The 16,881-nt window shown below is 37.6% G+C and overlaps 1 protein-coding gene across 1 annotated transcript; it reads left to right on the top strand.

Annotated features, from left to right (window-relative positions):
* The first annotated feature begins 341 nt into the window (after window positions 1–341).
* LOC135470819 (phospholipid phosphatase 1-like) lies at window positions 342–14,682 on the top strand. The gene is made up of 6 exons (XM_064749862.1): window positions 342–402; window positions 6,693–6,844; window positions 7,050–7,369; window positions 8,446–8,503; window positions 10,864–11,040; window positions 11,398–14,682. The coding sequence occupies exons 1-6, from the start codon at window positions 342–344 to the stop codon at window positions 11,542–11,544; spliced, it is 915 nt and encodes a 304-aa protein (XP_064605932.1). The 3' UTR covers window positions 11,545–14,682.
* The last annotated feature ends 2,199 nt before the right edge of the window (window positions 14,683–16,881 follow it).

Below are 16,881 nucleotides of genomic sequence, written 5' to 3'. Positions count from 1 at the left end.
ACTTCTCTGTTTGCATATATATGCTTTAGACCTGTCTGTCATAATTCGGCATTTTGTCAGTCACCGACTTCTAAATGCCACTTAAGCAAGTTATTTTGTCAGTTGTCGCAAAATTCATGGTTCATTACATACATTAATTATGAACCACTGAAACACTACCTGCAAATTCTTTTTGTATTTGATCGGAGCAAAAATATCCAGGCCTGCACGATCGATTTATTGTGAAAGTCAGTCGTGCTGTGTTTTCATTGGGCGGTGTCTATATGAGTCATGGATGTATCGATCTGTGACTGGTTGCCCGGGTGATCTCCCTTGTTCGGGATTTAAAATAGTTCGAAGAAATGGCGTCGAAGGGAGCTGTGGTGTTGCGAGTTGTCATAGATGCGGCTTGTTTGGCGATAGGTAAGAGAGCACATTGTGTTCTGGTAGCTGTGAGAAAATATGTCTATGACTTAGCAACAGTGATGTGTGAAATTTTGGCGGATTTACAACTTCTTAAAGTTTATACGACAAGTATAAAGTCAGGGTGTCGTTGTGTACGGGACACGGTCAGGGTAACTCAACAGCCAATTGACACCTTTGGATTGCCTAGTGAGGTGAGGCAGGCCAGAGGGGAAAAGTCGATACCAACCGTGCTAGCACAGCGGTACATTGCGTCACTCGCCGTCAGGCGTATTATGGTCATGAACGGTTTCAGATTCCATCAATCTTAGATCCTGTTTCACTGATGAGCAGTCTTTTATCATTTTACATGTAGGTAGTGGAACTTTACCTGTATAGTGTATGCATAATGTAATGTTGATCGCACAAGCTGAACATTGCCGAATTAAATCTTCTGTTGCTTGGCTAGGGTTTATCACAGTCCGTTAAGTCTGAAGATCTGATTTATATTTAATAGTTATTTGACGAAAGCTTTCTCACCACACTAACAGAGTCTGCATAGCCATTACAAACAAATAAACTGCATTACGTATACAACAACTGTACAAACAGGCCTACACTGCAAATGTATGCCTTCAATAGGAAGTAAAGTAATAAATCCTAAAATCATAAAGGTGTCCACTTTGTTTCTTAGAAATGGGTGACATCCCCTACATATTGCCTTTGTAATTATTATAATTTTAATTTTATTTTTTTTGATACAATTAGTTACTTATAATTTCATGTTAGATTCAAACATGCTAATATTATTTACAATAATTGTCACCTTCGAATTTATTATTGGAGTACTGTAACACAATATACTATGTAACCATGCAGTTGAGACTTAATGTCCACTATTTAATTTCTGTTTTGGTTACAATTTCACCGATTCACAAAATACGCCTGCATGTGAAAAAAAAGCTGTGTAGTGTGTCCCCGGCTGTAGAAACATAAATATTTTTAAATTCACATCTCGAACATGCTAAATTTATAAAAGGTCAATTTAATTCCCAAAATATACCTTTAAATATAATTGCCAAAATATACCTTTAAATTTTGCACCTCAGAATTTAATTTGACTTTAAGGCCAAAAACTGGGAAAAAGTTGTGCAATACGTAAGGTAATCTATTGCCCTGCTCCCCACTGCAAAATTGGTAGAAAGAGTAAAACATAGAAATTATTCTGTTTTGATTTCAAAGTATATATTTTCATTGACATGCCTTCCTAAGGAAAAACTTTTCTGTTTATTGAGAAATGTCGTTTTTTCTCAGGAGATGGCTTTTTTAAAACATATATATATATATCAGCTCTGTGCCAGGAGTATTTTTGATGTAACAAAAAGCCTAGTTCAGTCAGGGACTCAAACCTTGTTTTACTGCCAAGCATATATTGTTGACATATGGCTATAGTTTACTTGTTTGTGCTGTCCATCTGCCACCTTTGGTCAACAAGTCCTATCCTTCTGAACACGCAGTTTCGGCTGTTGATGAATGGAAGCATTGGTTTCCGGTGTCACAGTGGGATGTGTTGTTTTTCCATAGTGCTGTTATCATCCACACTGTAACCTGTAACCATGTAGGTAAAAGCTTTACAAATGTGTGGTTCACAACTTCCATTGTTTTCAATGCTAGAACTGTTATTTCTCATCCCACTGTTATATGTTGACCTGTAATGTACAACTCCATTTTAGCCTCAAGGTCTTTTGTGTGGGGATGTGCATGGACTCATGGTTGTGTGGCGTTGGGAAGGAGGTCATCTCGCAATAACATCAGAGTTCTTATACATTTATATGTACTCATTGAAAGGTGCCTTACCGGAGAGGTTTGGGAAAAATCCATATTGGCTAAAGAAATCCAGTTTTCTGTACTCACAAGAATAACTTATTAGTAAATCAAATATCAGAGTGGTACCTGTATTATTCATAATGTTAAAGTGATTACAAAGTTTGAAAAAGAGACAATCCCACCTGCATTAAAAATTATGGGAACTTCATTACGTGTTCTAAATAGTTACATGTGCATAGACAAGGCTGATCTGTTGTGAAAGTTAATTATTTGGGCTGTTCTAAAAATAATAGCAAATATTTAGTTGGATTTGTGCTTATCGATTTTTTCGACAAAAATCTGCAGTATAGTGTCTTGAATATAATCAAAAGCAGTTGTCTGACAATTACTAGGTACACTATGTGTGTCTTAAATATGTGTCCTACAGGTGTGTGTATTTTTCTCTTATTTTTTTCCATATTACTATATAATGTGGTAAAGTAATTCCCCAGGTGCCAATTGGTATATTTATATATATATATATATATATATATATATATAATATATATAGATATATATATATAAATATACATACATTCACGTACATCTGAAATTAGTGTCAATTATTCCATAAGAAGGTACAGTGTACATGCATCACAAATTGAAGGAAAACAGCCAAATAATTTTTTTTTTTTTTTTTAATTGGTTTTTTACTCCGTTCTCAAGAATATTTCATTTATACAATGGCAGTCATCTATGGTGGGAGGAAACTGGGCAGAGCCCTGAGGGCAACCCACAAACATCCGCAGGTTGGTGCCAAACCTTCCCAGACAGGACCAGAGGGGAAGCCAGCATGAGCTGGACTTTAACTCACAGCGATCGATCGCATTGGTGAGAGGCTCCAAGATCATTGTGCCACACTGGCACTCTAACCACCAGGTCACAAAGGCCAGTCAAATAATATAATGTTTTCTTTTGGAAAAGACTTAAAGGGTAACAGCAATTTTGCTCTGATGTGCTGGGTAACCATAGAAATCAACTTTTAACCTGGAATTCTAACTAGACCATCACAACATCACAAAAATGTAAAGATGTGCTTTTTCAACATATGTGGAATACTTTATGGATGCATATATACATTTTGTCTACTGTTGTCTTTTCTGTCTTCATGACCTGATTTCAATTTCTTGGGAGTGATTAGAAAACCTTGAATACATACATCATGCAGTAAAGTATATGTTTGGTGTCTAATGAAAACCTTTGATACAGCATGAATTACGAATGTAGCAAAAAACTGATCTCTGGTCAGCCATGCCAGCGGCTTTGTGTTTGTGTTACTTTGTTTCTCACATCTGGTTTTATGTCGTCTGTGTACTGATACTGGCATGGCTCCTATCACATTCAAGCTCAGAGCATATAGTATAGATCTGTAACACTGCTGGTATTCTGAAATATCTATCAGATAAAGGAATCTTCAGATTAGGGCCATCTGTGCCTACCCAGACTTTGTTGGTGTTCTCTAGATCATGCTATGAGGTACATGTAGAGGGAACAAAGCTGCCCCACACTTATACATGTCTGCACTTAGTACATTCTACTTCCAGGCCTATCTACATGTATGTGAAATAGAAGGGTTTTTAATGCCCCTATAAACTGGCCATGTTTTTAACTGCCTTCTGTTTAATTTGCTTAAAGTTAAAGGACAAATAGAATGGATCTCTACAACAAAGATTGTGGTTTCCAGGGAAATGAAGAATATTATGTCAAAACATTTTTTTTTTTTTTTTTTTTTTTTTTTTAGATCTTTATATTTGAGACACACTTTATTACTTCTCAATTTTATGCTTGTGTTCTGTTTTCGTGGTGGGAGATTTTTGGAAGTGATGAACTTGCCATTGTAGCAGGACCCGCTGACCACTGGACCCCATTTATGGTGTTCTCCCCACAGGGTTGTTTAGACAGCTATTAATGTTGATGTTACCACTGTAGGCTACTTAATTGCCAGACTGACCTCTCAGACTTTTGGAAAACTGTAGTTTAATGTCATATTTAAACTTCAAGAAGAAAGCTAAAAAGCTGTTATGTACCTTTATATTTCAGGACACATTTTAAACTGAATATTAAAAATTAAAAGCCATACATTTCATGTATTCCTTAATTTTCTCATAGGGAAAAGTTGTACAGCAAAACAGAATGAAAACCTGTATTAAAATATCAGCTGTAAAGATTGGATGTCAAAATAGTTAGTGTCCAGCTGTCTCCGACAGGTGATTTTTCTGAGTGACAGATGAAAACAGAAGTTACCTGTTAATGTAACAGGTTTCATTTTAGAACACATTTTTAGGTACAGTCTTACACTTCATACTTCTTGTACTTGATGTTTAGCTTCAGACACTTCTGGACAGGTGAAAATAGGTAGGAAAAAATTTAATGTTTCATTCCCAGTAAGTTGGATTAAATAATATTTCACTTACAAGAGAATTCCAGAATGTTTATAATAAAATATGTGTTAGAAAGAAACTGTTCATTTACCATACACCTTTGATGATTGACATTCATTGTCCCCAAAGATGTCAAGTGTATGCTAATCCTGACTCTATCCGTGTAACATTTCACCAAACCTGGCATGCATGCTGTATCTATTATATTGTGACTGGAAGAAACAAAAAAGAGTTACAGTAGCACATTATTTATTACGTAAACTGTAAAGGAAGTGCAAGTAAGAACAGTGGAGTGTTTGTCAACCTGAAGGACAGATCTGCATGTAAACAGGATATGTCTTGTCACGGATGTATATAGAGTTAATTTTAGCTTCATATATACTGTTGATCATATTTGTCCCAGCTGTCTTTTTTTCCTTAGCTCAGAGTGTCATGACATGTACTCAGTATTTATACACATATTATAATATCAGGGCTTGAGTACGTCATGTCACTAACACTAGTGCCATTATATCTGTGTTCTTCTTTCTCCTGCACATTAATATATATTGGTGCATATTACACATATTCATATGCCTGTATATTAATATATAGGAGTTTTGGCAATAATAACATTATGCATTTTTCTCCAGGATTCCTCTCCAGTCAAAAAAATTTTGTTCAGAATCACATTATGTTTATAATTTTTTTATACAAGACAAATAGCACAGAAGAAAATGACTTATACGGTCAGAGAGTTCAAGCCCAGCTCATGCTGGCTTCCTCTCCGGTCTTATGTAGGAAGGTCTTCCAGCAACCAGCATATGGTTTCCTCCCACTACAATACTGGCCAACATAGTGTAAGTGAAAAATTTTTGAGTATGGCCTAAAACACCAGTCAAATAAATAAATACATTTAAAGTGTGTCCATATTCATGTATTTTGTCAAATTTTGGATTAATTTTTTGTGCAGACCAGTAATATGATAGAGTGTTTTTTAAATTCAGAAAATGCTGTATGAGTTGATGAATTCAACATGTTATTCGTTTTTCCTCTCATGTCCATCTGTGGTTTAGATTGCCCATTCATGGCTGGGCCTGCTAACCTGCCTTGCACCCTTACAAACTATCTTAGCTTCACATTATACAAACACAGAGCTACTTTGTTCTTCTGTAAGATTTTTTCAGGTCGTAGATGAATATGAATTTTCCCATGTTCTTTTATGCATAGGCCCGGTTTTCTCTCGCCATAATGCTGGCCGCTGTTGTATAAGTGAACTATTCTTGAGGGGGGTATAAAACACCAATCAAATAAATGAATAAATAAATAAATAAATTTGCCATGTATATTCGTCCAGTAAAACGTCAGAAAAAATTTAATTTATACACTTTTATCATAGCATTTTAATCTTAGTGTCACAAATGGAAAGACTTATATCATTTGTGAACAAATTAGATTAAGCTCCATTTACATCTGGGTCTAAAGGCTACTGTTTCATTGAAATAAAAGAGTAACCATATTATCTATAAAACCCACTCCGAGAGGAGCCTAAGATTAGCTCAGTGTGAATACAAGTACATCGGCGTAAGATGCACAGAGAATTAGCATAAGCTGGATATAAATTTTGGATTTTCACAATTAATTACCAGGCTGTTTGGCAGAGTAATCAGTAATAATTATTTAAGTTTGAGTTTCTGTCCGTGTTGTCGATCTATTGATCATGCCATTTAGCCCTGCTGTGGACAGGTACGTAGCTATTGTTTTGATGGCAGTGAAGTCAAACAAGTGTGGGACATGTGTTAGTCATTTATATGATGAGATGAAAAATAATTTTTTAAAAAGTAACAGCCACCTGATCTAACACTGGTGAGAAAAAATCTATCAATCAATCCAGTAATCTTGTTCTGAGTTGTGGAATTTCCAGTATATCGCATACAGTTTTTGTAATATGTGTTTGTGTATTTGCTGTAAAATATTTCATCTTTTCTGTAAGATTTTGTGCGCACAGTGTGTGCATTCACATGTACTCGACTAGTGCATGCCCAATACATACCTGAAGTTTTTGTTATTGTTATTTTATTTTAGTTGCCATTCCGGTGCTACTCTTCAAATTCCTGGGTCAACCATTTAAACGTGGCTTTTTCTGCAATGATCAGAGCTTGATGCATCCCCTTAAAACTTCTACCATTCCAACAGTTATAGTGGGCATTATTGGCATTGGCTTCACCTCCTTAGTGGTAAGTGGGCTTTGTACACAGTATTAGAAATTTCATAGCACCCCTCAGTAAGTTTCATTAAAAAAAGCACTATTTACATTTAATTGCTTGATGATTCGGCAAAAACCATGCTATTTTGGTATTCTGTCTTTCTCTCAGCTTCACCTGAAAAAGAAAATATTCTTGTGTAATATCATAAAAAATGTTACTTGATCCGTGTTTTCAGGTTGTAGCTGTAGAAGGTATACGGTGCAAACAGCTGTGTAGACAAAAAAAAAATGATGATTATGTAAGACCAGAAGATTCCAATGGCAAACCATTCCTGAAGACCCTGGTTGTCCGATGTTACAACATTCTGGTGCCATTTTATTTTGGGGGCGTCATGACACAACTTTTCACAGACATAGGAAAGTTCTCTGTCGGTCGATTAAGACCTCATTTTTTTGATGCTTGTAAGCCTGACTTCAGCAAGATTAACTGCAGCCTTGGTTACATTGAGGACTACACATGTCTGCAGACAGATGAAGAAATTGTCAGAAATGCCAAGTGAGTGAGCAAGATTGACTTCTGTAACTGTAATGGTGAAGTTCTCCAAAATTTATAGTTGAAATTCACAGAAAATTAAGGCATAATTTTTCCTGTCACTTCATGTTCTTCCTGTGCTAATAGTCAAGGGAATGATGAACAGCTATCATACAGGATTCTGATTTTATACACAGGCCATCTGAGAAAAGTGTCAGCTGATGTCTATGCATTTTAAGACATTTTGTTCACAAGATTTGCAGTGAAATACGAACCATCTGATCTGTCAGGCACTCCACTCTATGATAGGCTTTGTGCACTGAAAAGCGCTAGAAACATTTCAGACCTAAAATTGCGGAGATGACTACGTTGCACAGGTTGGCTGAATCTGACATTTCTGTTGATCTTAGAAAGTTGTTGTTAGGTTTGTTTGGAAGGTACATGTACGGTTACATCCTATTGAAAAAAAAAAAAGTAATGTGCAGCACCCAAAGTAACAATTTCTAATATTTATCTGCCTCTAAAAATGCACTTTTCGGGGTGAAATTTTGGGTCATTTACTGCCAGGAGATATTTGTACACGTTTCAGTTCACTGCCTTTCATTGAAACGTCACAATAAATGGCAAAGGTGAGGCCGGCTGTTTGAACGTATGTCCTCCTTAACTCAGACGTGGATATTATTGTATTGAACTTGTTTCTCTTGTGAACTATATAAATGACCCCTAAAAATACCTGTACCATATAAAGGTATTCAACGTTGTTTGATGGTTTAGTAGTCCTTTTGTGATGAGCCTTAAACACAAATTATTTTGGTCAGCCCAAGCCTGCAAATAAATAAGCAGCCCGACAAGGAGATGGTCAGGCATCATATCCTGTGTCATGTCAGGGCACAAACAAAATGGTGAATGACAAACTCTACATATAAGTAACATAGGAAATCTCATTGGATTGAATAAGTTTTGAAATTTGTCCACAGTGCCTCTTTAAAAATGGAAAACAAACCTGAACAGTTCCCCGTAATGTTAGAGCGTTAATAGTATGTTATGTACCTGTATGTAGTTCAAATATTATTAAACATGTCTCTTTGTGTCTATTACAGATTATCGTTTCCATCTGGCCATTCATCATTATCTATATACACCATGGTATACTTTTCTGTAAGTAAATTTTTTGTGACTTTTAGTTCAGCTTGTGTTTTAAGGTGGCAGTGCAGTTAAACATCATGTATGACGTAATATAGCGATCAAGTAAATAAATAAATAAATTTCATTTCAACTTCCACTATCATCATTTAATGTCGATCAAATAAATAAATAAATAAATTTCATTTCAACTTTCACTGTCATCATTTAATGTCGATCAAATAAATAAATAAATAAATTTCATTTCAACTTTCACTATTATCATTTAATGCTTTTTCACTTGCTGTTGAATGGCCACACTTATCATTGAATGTGTATGTGATTGATGCTCGGATGAAAAGTATAGGCTTTAGGGGGCATGTTGTAGCCGCACAATTAAGATTCCTGTCTTTCCTTCAATCGGACCAAGCATTTTGGTGTTAATTCAGCCCTAGCCTTGGGCCTTGAAGCTCAAGATTCTCACATCTTTGGTGGTAATTTATGAGCACTGATGACCACACCCAAGGAAGTCTGTTCAGATCCATGGCACATGTGTAAGGCTCTGTTTCAGATATATCTTCAGATAGCAATGCTGCGTCCACCCAGCTACACGTAATTGACTGATCTGTCCCTTCATATGTCCTCTCATACTGCATGTATGTGCCACTTATCTCAGATTATATATGGCTCGGTTTCAGATGTATATTCAGATAGCAATGCCGCGTCTGTCCAACCGACTCATCCGTCCCCTCCTACAGTTGGCTCTCTACTGACGGCTTACTGCATGTGTCTGTCTCGTGTCTCTGATTATATATATCTCTGTTTCAGATGTATATTCAGATAGCAATGCCGCGTCTGTCCAACCAACTCGTCCATCCCCTTATACAGCTGGCTCTCATACTGACGGCTTACTGCATGTGTCTGTCTCGTGTCTCTGATTATATATATCTCTGTTTCAGATGTATATTCAGATAGCAATGCCGCGTCTGTCCAACCGACTCATCCGTCCCCTCCTACAGTTGGCTCTCATACTGATGGCTTACTGCATGTGTCTGTCTCGTGTCTCTGATTATATATATCTCTGTTTCAGATGTATATTCAGATAGCAATGCCGCGTCTGCCCAGCCGACTCATCCGTCCCCTCCTACAGTTGGCTCTCATACTGACGGCTTACTGCATGTGTCTGTCTCGTGTCTCTGATTATATATATCTCTGTTTCAGATGTATATTCAGATAGCAATGCCGCGTCTGTCCAACCAACTCGTCCATCCCCTTATACAGCTGGCTCTCATACTGACGGCTTACTGCATGTGTCTGTCTCGTGTCTCTGATTATATATATCTCTGTTTCAGATGTATATTCAGATAGCAATGCCGCGTCTGTCCAACCGACTCATCCGTCCCCTCCTACAGTTGGCTCTCATACTGATGGCTTACTGCATGTGTCTGTCTCGTGTCTCTGATTATATATATCTCTGTTTCAGATGTATATTCAGATAGCAATGCCGCGTCTGTCCAACCAACTCGTCCATCCCCTTATACAGCTGGCTCTCATACTGACGGCTTACTGCATGTGTCTGTCTCGTGTCTCTGATTATATATATCTCTGTTTCAGATGTATATTCAGATAGCAATGCCGCGTCTGTCCAACCGACTCATCCGTCCCCTCCTACAGTTGGCTCTCATACTGACGGCTTACTGCATGTGTCTGTCTCGTGTCTCTGATTATATATATCTCTGTTTCAGATGTATATTCAGATAGCAATGCCGCGTCTGTCCAACCGACTCATCCGTCCCCTCCTACAGTTGGCTCTCATACTGACGGCTTACTGCATGTGTCTGTCTCGTGTCTCTGATTATATATATCTCTGTTTCAGATGTATATTCAGATAGCAATGCCGCGTCTGTCCAGCCGACTCATCCGTCCCCTCCTACAGTTGGCTCTCATACTGATGGCTTACTGCATGTGTCTGTCTCGTGTCTCAGATTATATATGGCTCGGTTTCAGATGTATATTCAGATAGCAATGCCGCGTCTGTCCAACCGACTCATCCGTCCCCTCCTACAGTTGGCTCTCATACTGACGGCTTACTGCATGTGTCTGTCTCGTGTCTGATTATATATATCTCTGTTTCAGATGTATATTCAGATAGCAATGCCGCGTCTGTCCAACCGACTCATCCGTCCCCTCCTACAGTTGGCTCTCATACTGACGGCTTACTGCATGTGTCTGTCTCGTGTCTCTGATTATATATATCTCTGTTTCAGATGTATATTCAGATAGCAATGCCGCGTCTGTCCAGCCGACTCATCCGTCCCCTCCTACAGTTGGCTCTCATACTGATGGCTTACTGCATGTGTCTGTCTCGTGTCTCTGATTATTTGTCTCTGTTTCAGATGTATATTCAGATAGCAATGCCGCGTCTGCCCAGCCGACTCATCCGTCCCCTCCTACAGTTGGCTCTCATACTGATGGCTTACTACACATGTCTGTCCCGTATCTCAGACTATAAGCACCACTGGAGTGATGTGTTAGGAGGTGGTATCCTGGGACTTATAACCTCCTTTGTTGTGGTAAGACTGCATACACATTAGTGATGGCAGGCTAATGCATGGATGTGGTACCCATGCTGTGGTGACTCGGGCCCTGGCCGGATATCACAGTAGACTGCTGATATCACAATTCATTGCCATACAAAATGATACAGAATGGTCCAAAACAGCGTGATACCATGATATTTGTTACAATATTGTTTATGCTCTGTGAATGTACAAGTAGCTCTATTTGTTCACAATGTATGTTGTACAGTTATTAGCAAATTACAAGTCAAATTATGCCTATACGGCTCCAACAGCGGAAATGAGTTATTGTATCTAAGATATCGTGATTATGATTTTCCCTTTGTATACATTATTTATTCTCTGCTTCAGGTTTTTTTCATGTCTGAAATGTTCAAGCGACCTAAAGCCATAGCAGAAGGTTTACCTTTGAAGGTCAGTAGTGGAGACGGAGATAGGAATGTAGCCACACCCACTCAGAGCAGTGTGATTGACATGGATGCAGAGTACAAGAAATGACGCCCAGAACAACGACCCTTAATACATGAAAGTAACAGGCCCTAACCACCAGGCAGATGCCTTTTTCTGAGAGTATCTCATATCAGAAGCTTTATGATAAGAGGAGTGTTCACAATTCCTTTCAGGAATGAAACAGGTATATACATATATGTGCAGTTATTTGTGTCTGCTAAAGTGGATGTATTTATATATAGGTATATATATATATTGAAAGAAATATTGCGAGCATTAAGGCTTTAATTTATTTAGCCTATTGTTATTAATTTCCATAGCTTTGTATGTGTTAATCTGTATTTTGTTATGTTTACCTTTTCACAAATATGTTTGTCAAGGGCTAAAGTTTTGCCACTTCCATTCATTCATTAATTTGTATTTAGAAGGAAAAATTTCTTGCCAAGTCACCGCTTAGGTACTTGATAGAAAGTAGAAGCCTCTGTTAATTTGGAATCATAGAGGTTTCCAGAAACAGAATGGTCATGTTTTGTGTGATTTGAAAATTTCATATTAAATCTACACTGCATTGAAATGCATGTCTATGAAATATCAGTGCCCAAGAGCAATGGACACTGAGATCGTGAAAGGGTTTGATTACAACTTCGATAAATATATAGTATAGAGATGAGTCACCTTTCTTGCTGACCTGTTTTTGATTTTTACACCCAGCCAGAAGTGTAAAGACAGAAAATTAAGTTGAAGCAAGCATACTAAATTTTGAACCAAAGCCACAAAGAATGTTAGACAATCTGCCATTATTTGACAAGTCTATATGTACATGTATTTTATGGTTATCAGGTAGGATGAGCATATTGGTAAGTTTTAACTGGAATCCTCTCGGGACAGGAATCAACAGAGAACAGTAAGTTGTGTAAATCTGGGTTTGAGATCATGAGGGAGAGTTTTGCTTTATACAGATAGCATTTAATATATAATGAAGTATGGTCAGTTTAAAATACATATCAACAACATACATGTACATGTGTAGTCCCATGTACTGGTGTAGAATGTCTGTGCCTGTACAAATTTGATGCTGATTTGTTGCTGATTCCTGTGAGAGTATTTGAGTACAGTTTTTTTATGGTACCTTTGTAGTGTATTCAGTCTGTTTTTCCCATGCAAGGCTATAAAAGTGCTATCACAGATAATAGGTACGGTGTATAGTGCTCTGAATTCAACCAAGATTCCAGTTTTCCAGGTATTATTGATGAAGACGATAGGTCACTATAACATATCCAAAGAGCCTGTGCAAATCTGATTGGCAATCGTAAGTCTTTGCTTAGAATTGATAAGCTGGTTTAGGATAATGTGTTATACATAATGATGTAAGTATAATCGATATTTTTGCCCGGTGCAGGGTACGAAAGAATACTGTGTGAATGTGAAAGATAAATCGTACTTGAAGGCCATAAGGTGTGTTCAACAAGAAGGTGGAGTTCTGATTGGTAGCTTCATGTAACAATACTTGAACATTTTGCCATTTCATGTACTGCTTATGTTTTTACTGTTCAGCTCACAAACACTGAAACATTTTTTTTTTTTTTTTTTGTCGCACAAGATACTTACGAAGTGGAAGTCCTAATTCACTGCAGCACCATCTGTTGCCAAAAGAAAGTCTGTCAGAACATTTAATACTGAAACCCTACAGAAACTTCAACAGTTCAAGGGTCAAGATGCACTTATTTATAGAGAATATTTTAAAATGCTGTTTTTTTTTTTTCTTTTTTAATGTAACATGCACAGTGGCATTCCATAAAGAGAGATGAGAATTTTTTTTCTTCACGTAGATACAGGCCTTTTACATGATGTGTGTGTGTAGGCCTTTTACATGATGTGTGTGTGTAGGCCTTTTACATGATGTGTGTGTGTGTGTGTATAGGCCTTTTACATGTGTGTGTGTGTGGATAGGCCTTTTACATGTATACTGATTGCCTAAAGCAGGTGTCAAGATTTTAGACTAATATTTATACACATGGTATATTAGGTATATGTGTACTTGTAATGGATATGCTTTGCATGCAAGTGGAGTCCTGATATCTCAGGGATAGAGATACATCAAGGTGAAACTCTTTACAGTGCTCTTGAAATATTTTATGTATATCACAGAGAAAGCTTTATTTTGATTGAGTGATAAGTAATGAATGTTTTACATCATACGTCCATTGTTACAAATTGATCTAGCAACTGTTTTACTTTTTGTTTGATGATGAACTATTGATTGAGCTGAACTTTTTTCCAGCCACAATCAGGATGGATATGCAACAGCCAGAAAGTGGCTTTTTTTATTGACAGATTCTGTTGTGTGCTTGATTTATGTGCTCCGTACCACCAAACCTGAAGTTTTAGTGTATATATCCATGTAAACTGTTTCATCATATATGAAGAAATGATATGCCAGTGTACATTGCAGCTTTTTATACATGCAAAATGTTGTTGTCAAATGAAAACTACCAAACTACGTTTTTGTACCAGGACATTGATTGGATTGGCCCATAGTACAGTTGTTTTGTAAACTTTTCATCTACGTCTGACCATGATGAACCTTTTTGATGACGTCCAGATGTTTCTGTAGAGTGGCAAATTTTTTATTTATTTATTTTTTTTTTTGGAAGTACTGAAGATGCACCGCTGGCTTCCCATGGTACAAGAGACCACATGATCTAGAAACCATTGTTAAAAGTTTGTCACAAGTTGACATGATTTAGTAATACTTGTATGAGAGGAAAAGGAAGGTATAGCCAACCGCACACACTCACGAAATCAATTATCACTGCATTTACCATTATGGAAAACTCTTCTTTACATACATACATGAAAGATGAAAAATATGAGGTGTAATTTTGAGTGTGTGAGGTCTGTAAAATACAGGTACTTTTGATCGTTTTATAGTTGCAGCATTGGGTCAGAAGGAAAATATTCTATATTACTCTGTTGTGTCAATTTTGTACTAGTTAGAGTTAATATATTTATACAGTATATCCATATATGTATACACACTCTGTACAGCCGTCTTTATGTGGTTATTTACATGGTTGTTATGTGTGTCTTGTTTGATCTACATGTGATGTTTTACATACTATTCCAGTTTAGCAGCCTCGGTTGTGAAATATGTGGCTTTTATAATATACATGTAAAATTATATTCTGTACGGCTTATACAGATTTTCTACAGCCTTGAATTCTTCAGTATTTGCATGTCTTGTTTGTGTTTATGATCAAGGATTACGCATTATAAACCAGGGAAATAGAAAGGGTTGTTTCAGGAGGCAGGAGATGCAGGGTTAAGCCAGTGGCCTTCATCTGACTGGAATACAAAATTGGCACCAGTTTCCACAAAGCCATTCCCATCTAAGTCAGAATTTGAAGTATGATTTGTCAGCTTATTTTTGGACCCTAGAAACAAAAATCATAACCACCAGCTAGGTTAAAATATGATCTTAGCAAGTCAAGTGTGACCAGATTTCAACTTTCAGTACAAAAAAAAAAAATAAAAATAGGCATCCTGACAAAATTTTAAAACTCCACTCATTCATGCGGCCTGTTTCTAGAGGCCAAGTCATTTCTATGTTAGCTTTATAGCCGTCAACATAATACCAGACTGGGCAATGAATTCCGTGTTCTAGGAGGTCGAGAGAGGAAGCCAGCATGAGATGAACTTGAACTCACAGCGACCGCATTGGTGTGAGACTTCTGGGTCATTACGCTGCGCTAGTGCGCTAACCAACTGAGCCACAGAGGCCCCTACAATTGTAGATAACCATCTGTAAGTTTAGCATGCGAAGGAAAAAGGACTGTGTTATGATAGCAACATGAAACAGTGTCACAGTGTAAGACGATGTACAGTATACATAAATCTTCAAGTGGCAGCGTGGTTAGGTAGCTTGTTTTTCATTGGCTTGGACGTCAAAGGTGTTCGATCAATCCTAGTCTCACGCAAGGATTGTTAGAGGTAGTACGTGTGATGATCAGCAGTCAATGTAAGAAAGTTCCAGTTACCTGTGAAAGGAGGCACTAGGCTACAGTTTTGTTCACCTGTAAAACTGGCCCCAGTATATTACCTAATTCTTCTAACTTTTAGGACAGATATTAGTAGTGCTAACAGCAAATTTAAGAATTACATTTTTCTGCCACTTTTTTTTTTTAAATTAAAGATATATGTTGTTTTATACATGGACTAACCTTGCAATGAAAAGAACTAAATATTCCTGCTACAGTTATGTGTATGTTGTTTAGAAGAGCAGACCAGGTGTCCCAAAATTTAGAAGAATTAGGGTTGTGAAAGTATTGTGTAAAGCATTATACTCCAATCAAAAGAACAAATTTGACGTCTGTACTTTGTGAAGATGAGTGCATAGTGTGACGTACTGCGACCTTTTAATCTGGTCTGTGATATGCCAGTATCCAAAATCCAAAAGTGACCTAAGGGAGGAGCTGGGTCCTTGTCTTTTACACTGTTGCCATTTAGGCCACACACGTTGTCAGTGGGCTGTTAAGAAGCAATTACAGGACCTTTGAAGAGATCACTTCTCACTGGTATAACGAGAAGTCTTTGAACTTTCTTGAAAACGAAAATTAAAGTAATGTAACAATTGCGACCAGCAAAACATTCATTTATTTGATTTTGCTCAACGCGATAATCATTAATTTTTCACTTTTTTTGGTATAGGTGAGTGTCTGCATGCTACTGACCCATGGCAAGTTCCTATATCTGACATCTGATATTTATTTTATTTATTTGATTGGTGTTTTACGCAATACTCCAGAATATTTAGCTTATACAGCGGTGGCCAGCATTATGGTGGGTGAAAACCGAACAGAGCTCAGGGGAAATCCACAATCATCCACAGGCTGCTGACAGACCTTCCCACTTACGGCCAAAGAGGAAGCCGGCACGAGCTGGACTTGAGATCACAGCGACCGCATTGGAGAGAGACTCCATGGTCAGCTAGCGCACTAACCAACTAACCAACAATATGACAGATATTCACACCGCATTCGTGGAAGACAAGTGATCTTCAACAAATGTACCCACAAAAGTGTAGTCAACCGCTCATTCAGGGCCTCCGTGGTTAGCGTGCCAGCACAGCACAGCACCATGGCCTAGGAGTCTCTCACTGGTGTGTTCACTGGTCATGCTGGCTTCCTCTGTGGTCATACGTGGGACGGTTGTGGGTTCCCCCTCAGGCTCTGCCCAGTTTCTTAACACCATAATGTTGGCCAGTTGTATTACAGAGTAAAATAAGTGGAGTATGATCAAATAAATAAAATAACTGCTTATTGTCACCAAAGCCCTCAAGCTAAGTGTGAAGAAAACCAGGAAAAAAGGTAAAAATTTAAGTGACAT

This window comes from Liolophura sinensis, chromosome 7 (assembly GCF_032854445.1).
Source record: "Liolophura sinensis isolate JHLJ2023 chromosome 7, CUHK_Ljap_v2, whole genome shotgun sequence".
Lineage (NCBI taxonomy): Eukaryota > Metazoa > Mollusca > Polyplacophora > Chitonida > Chitonidae > Liolophura > Liolophura sinensis.
The sequence above is the reverse complement of the archived record's forward strand: the minus strand, read 5'-3'. Positions and strand labels throughout refer to the sequence as shown.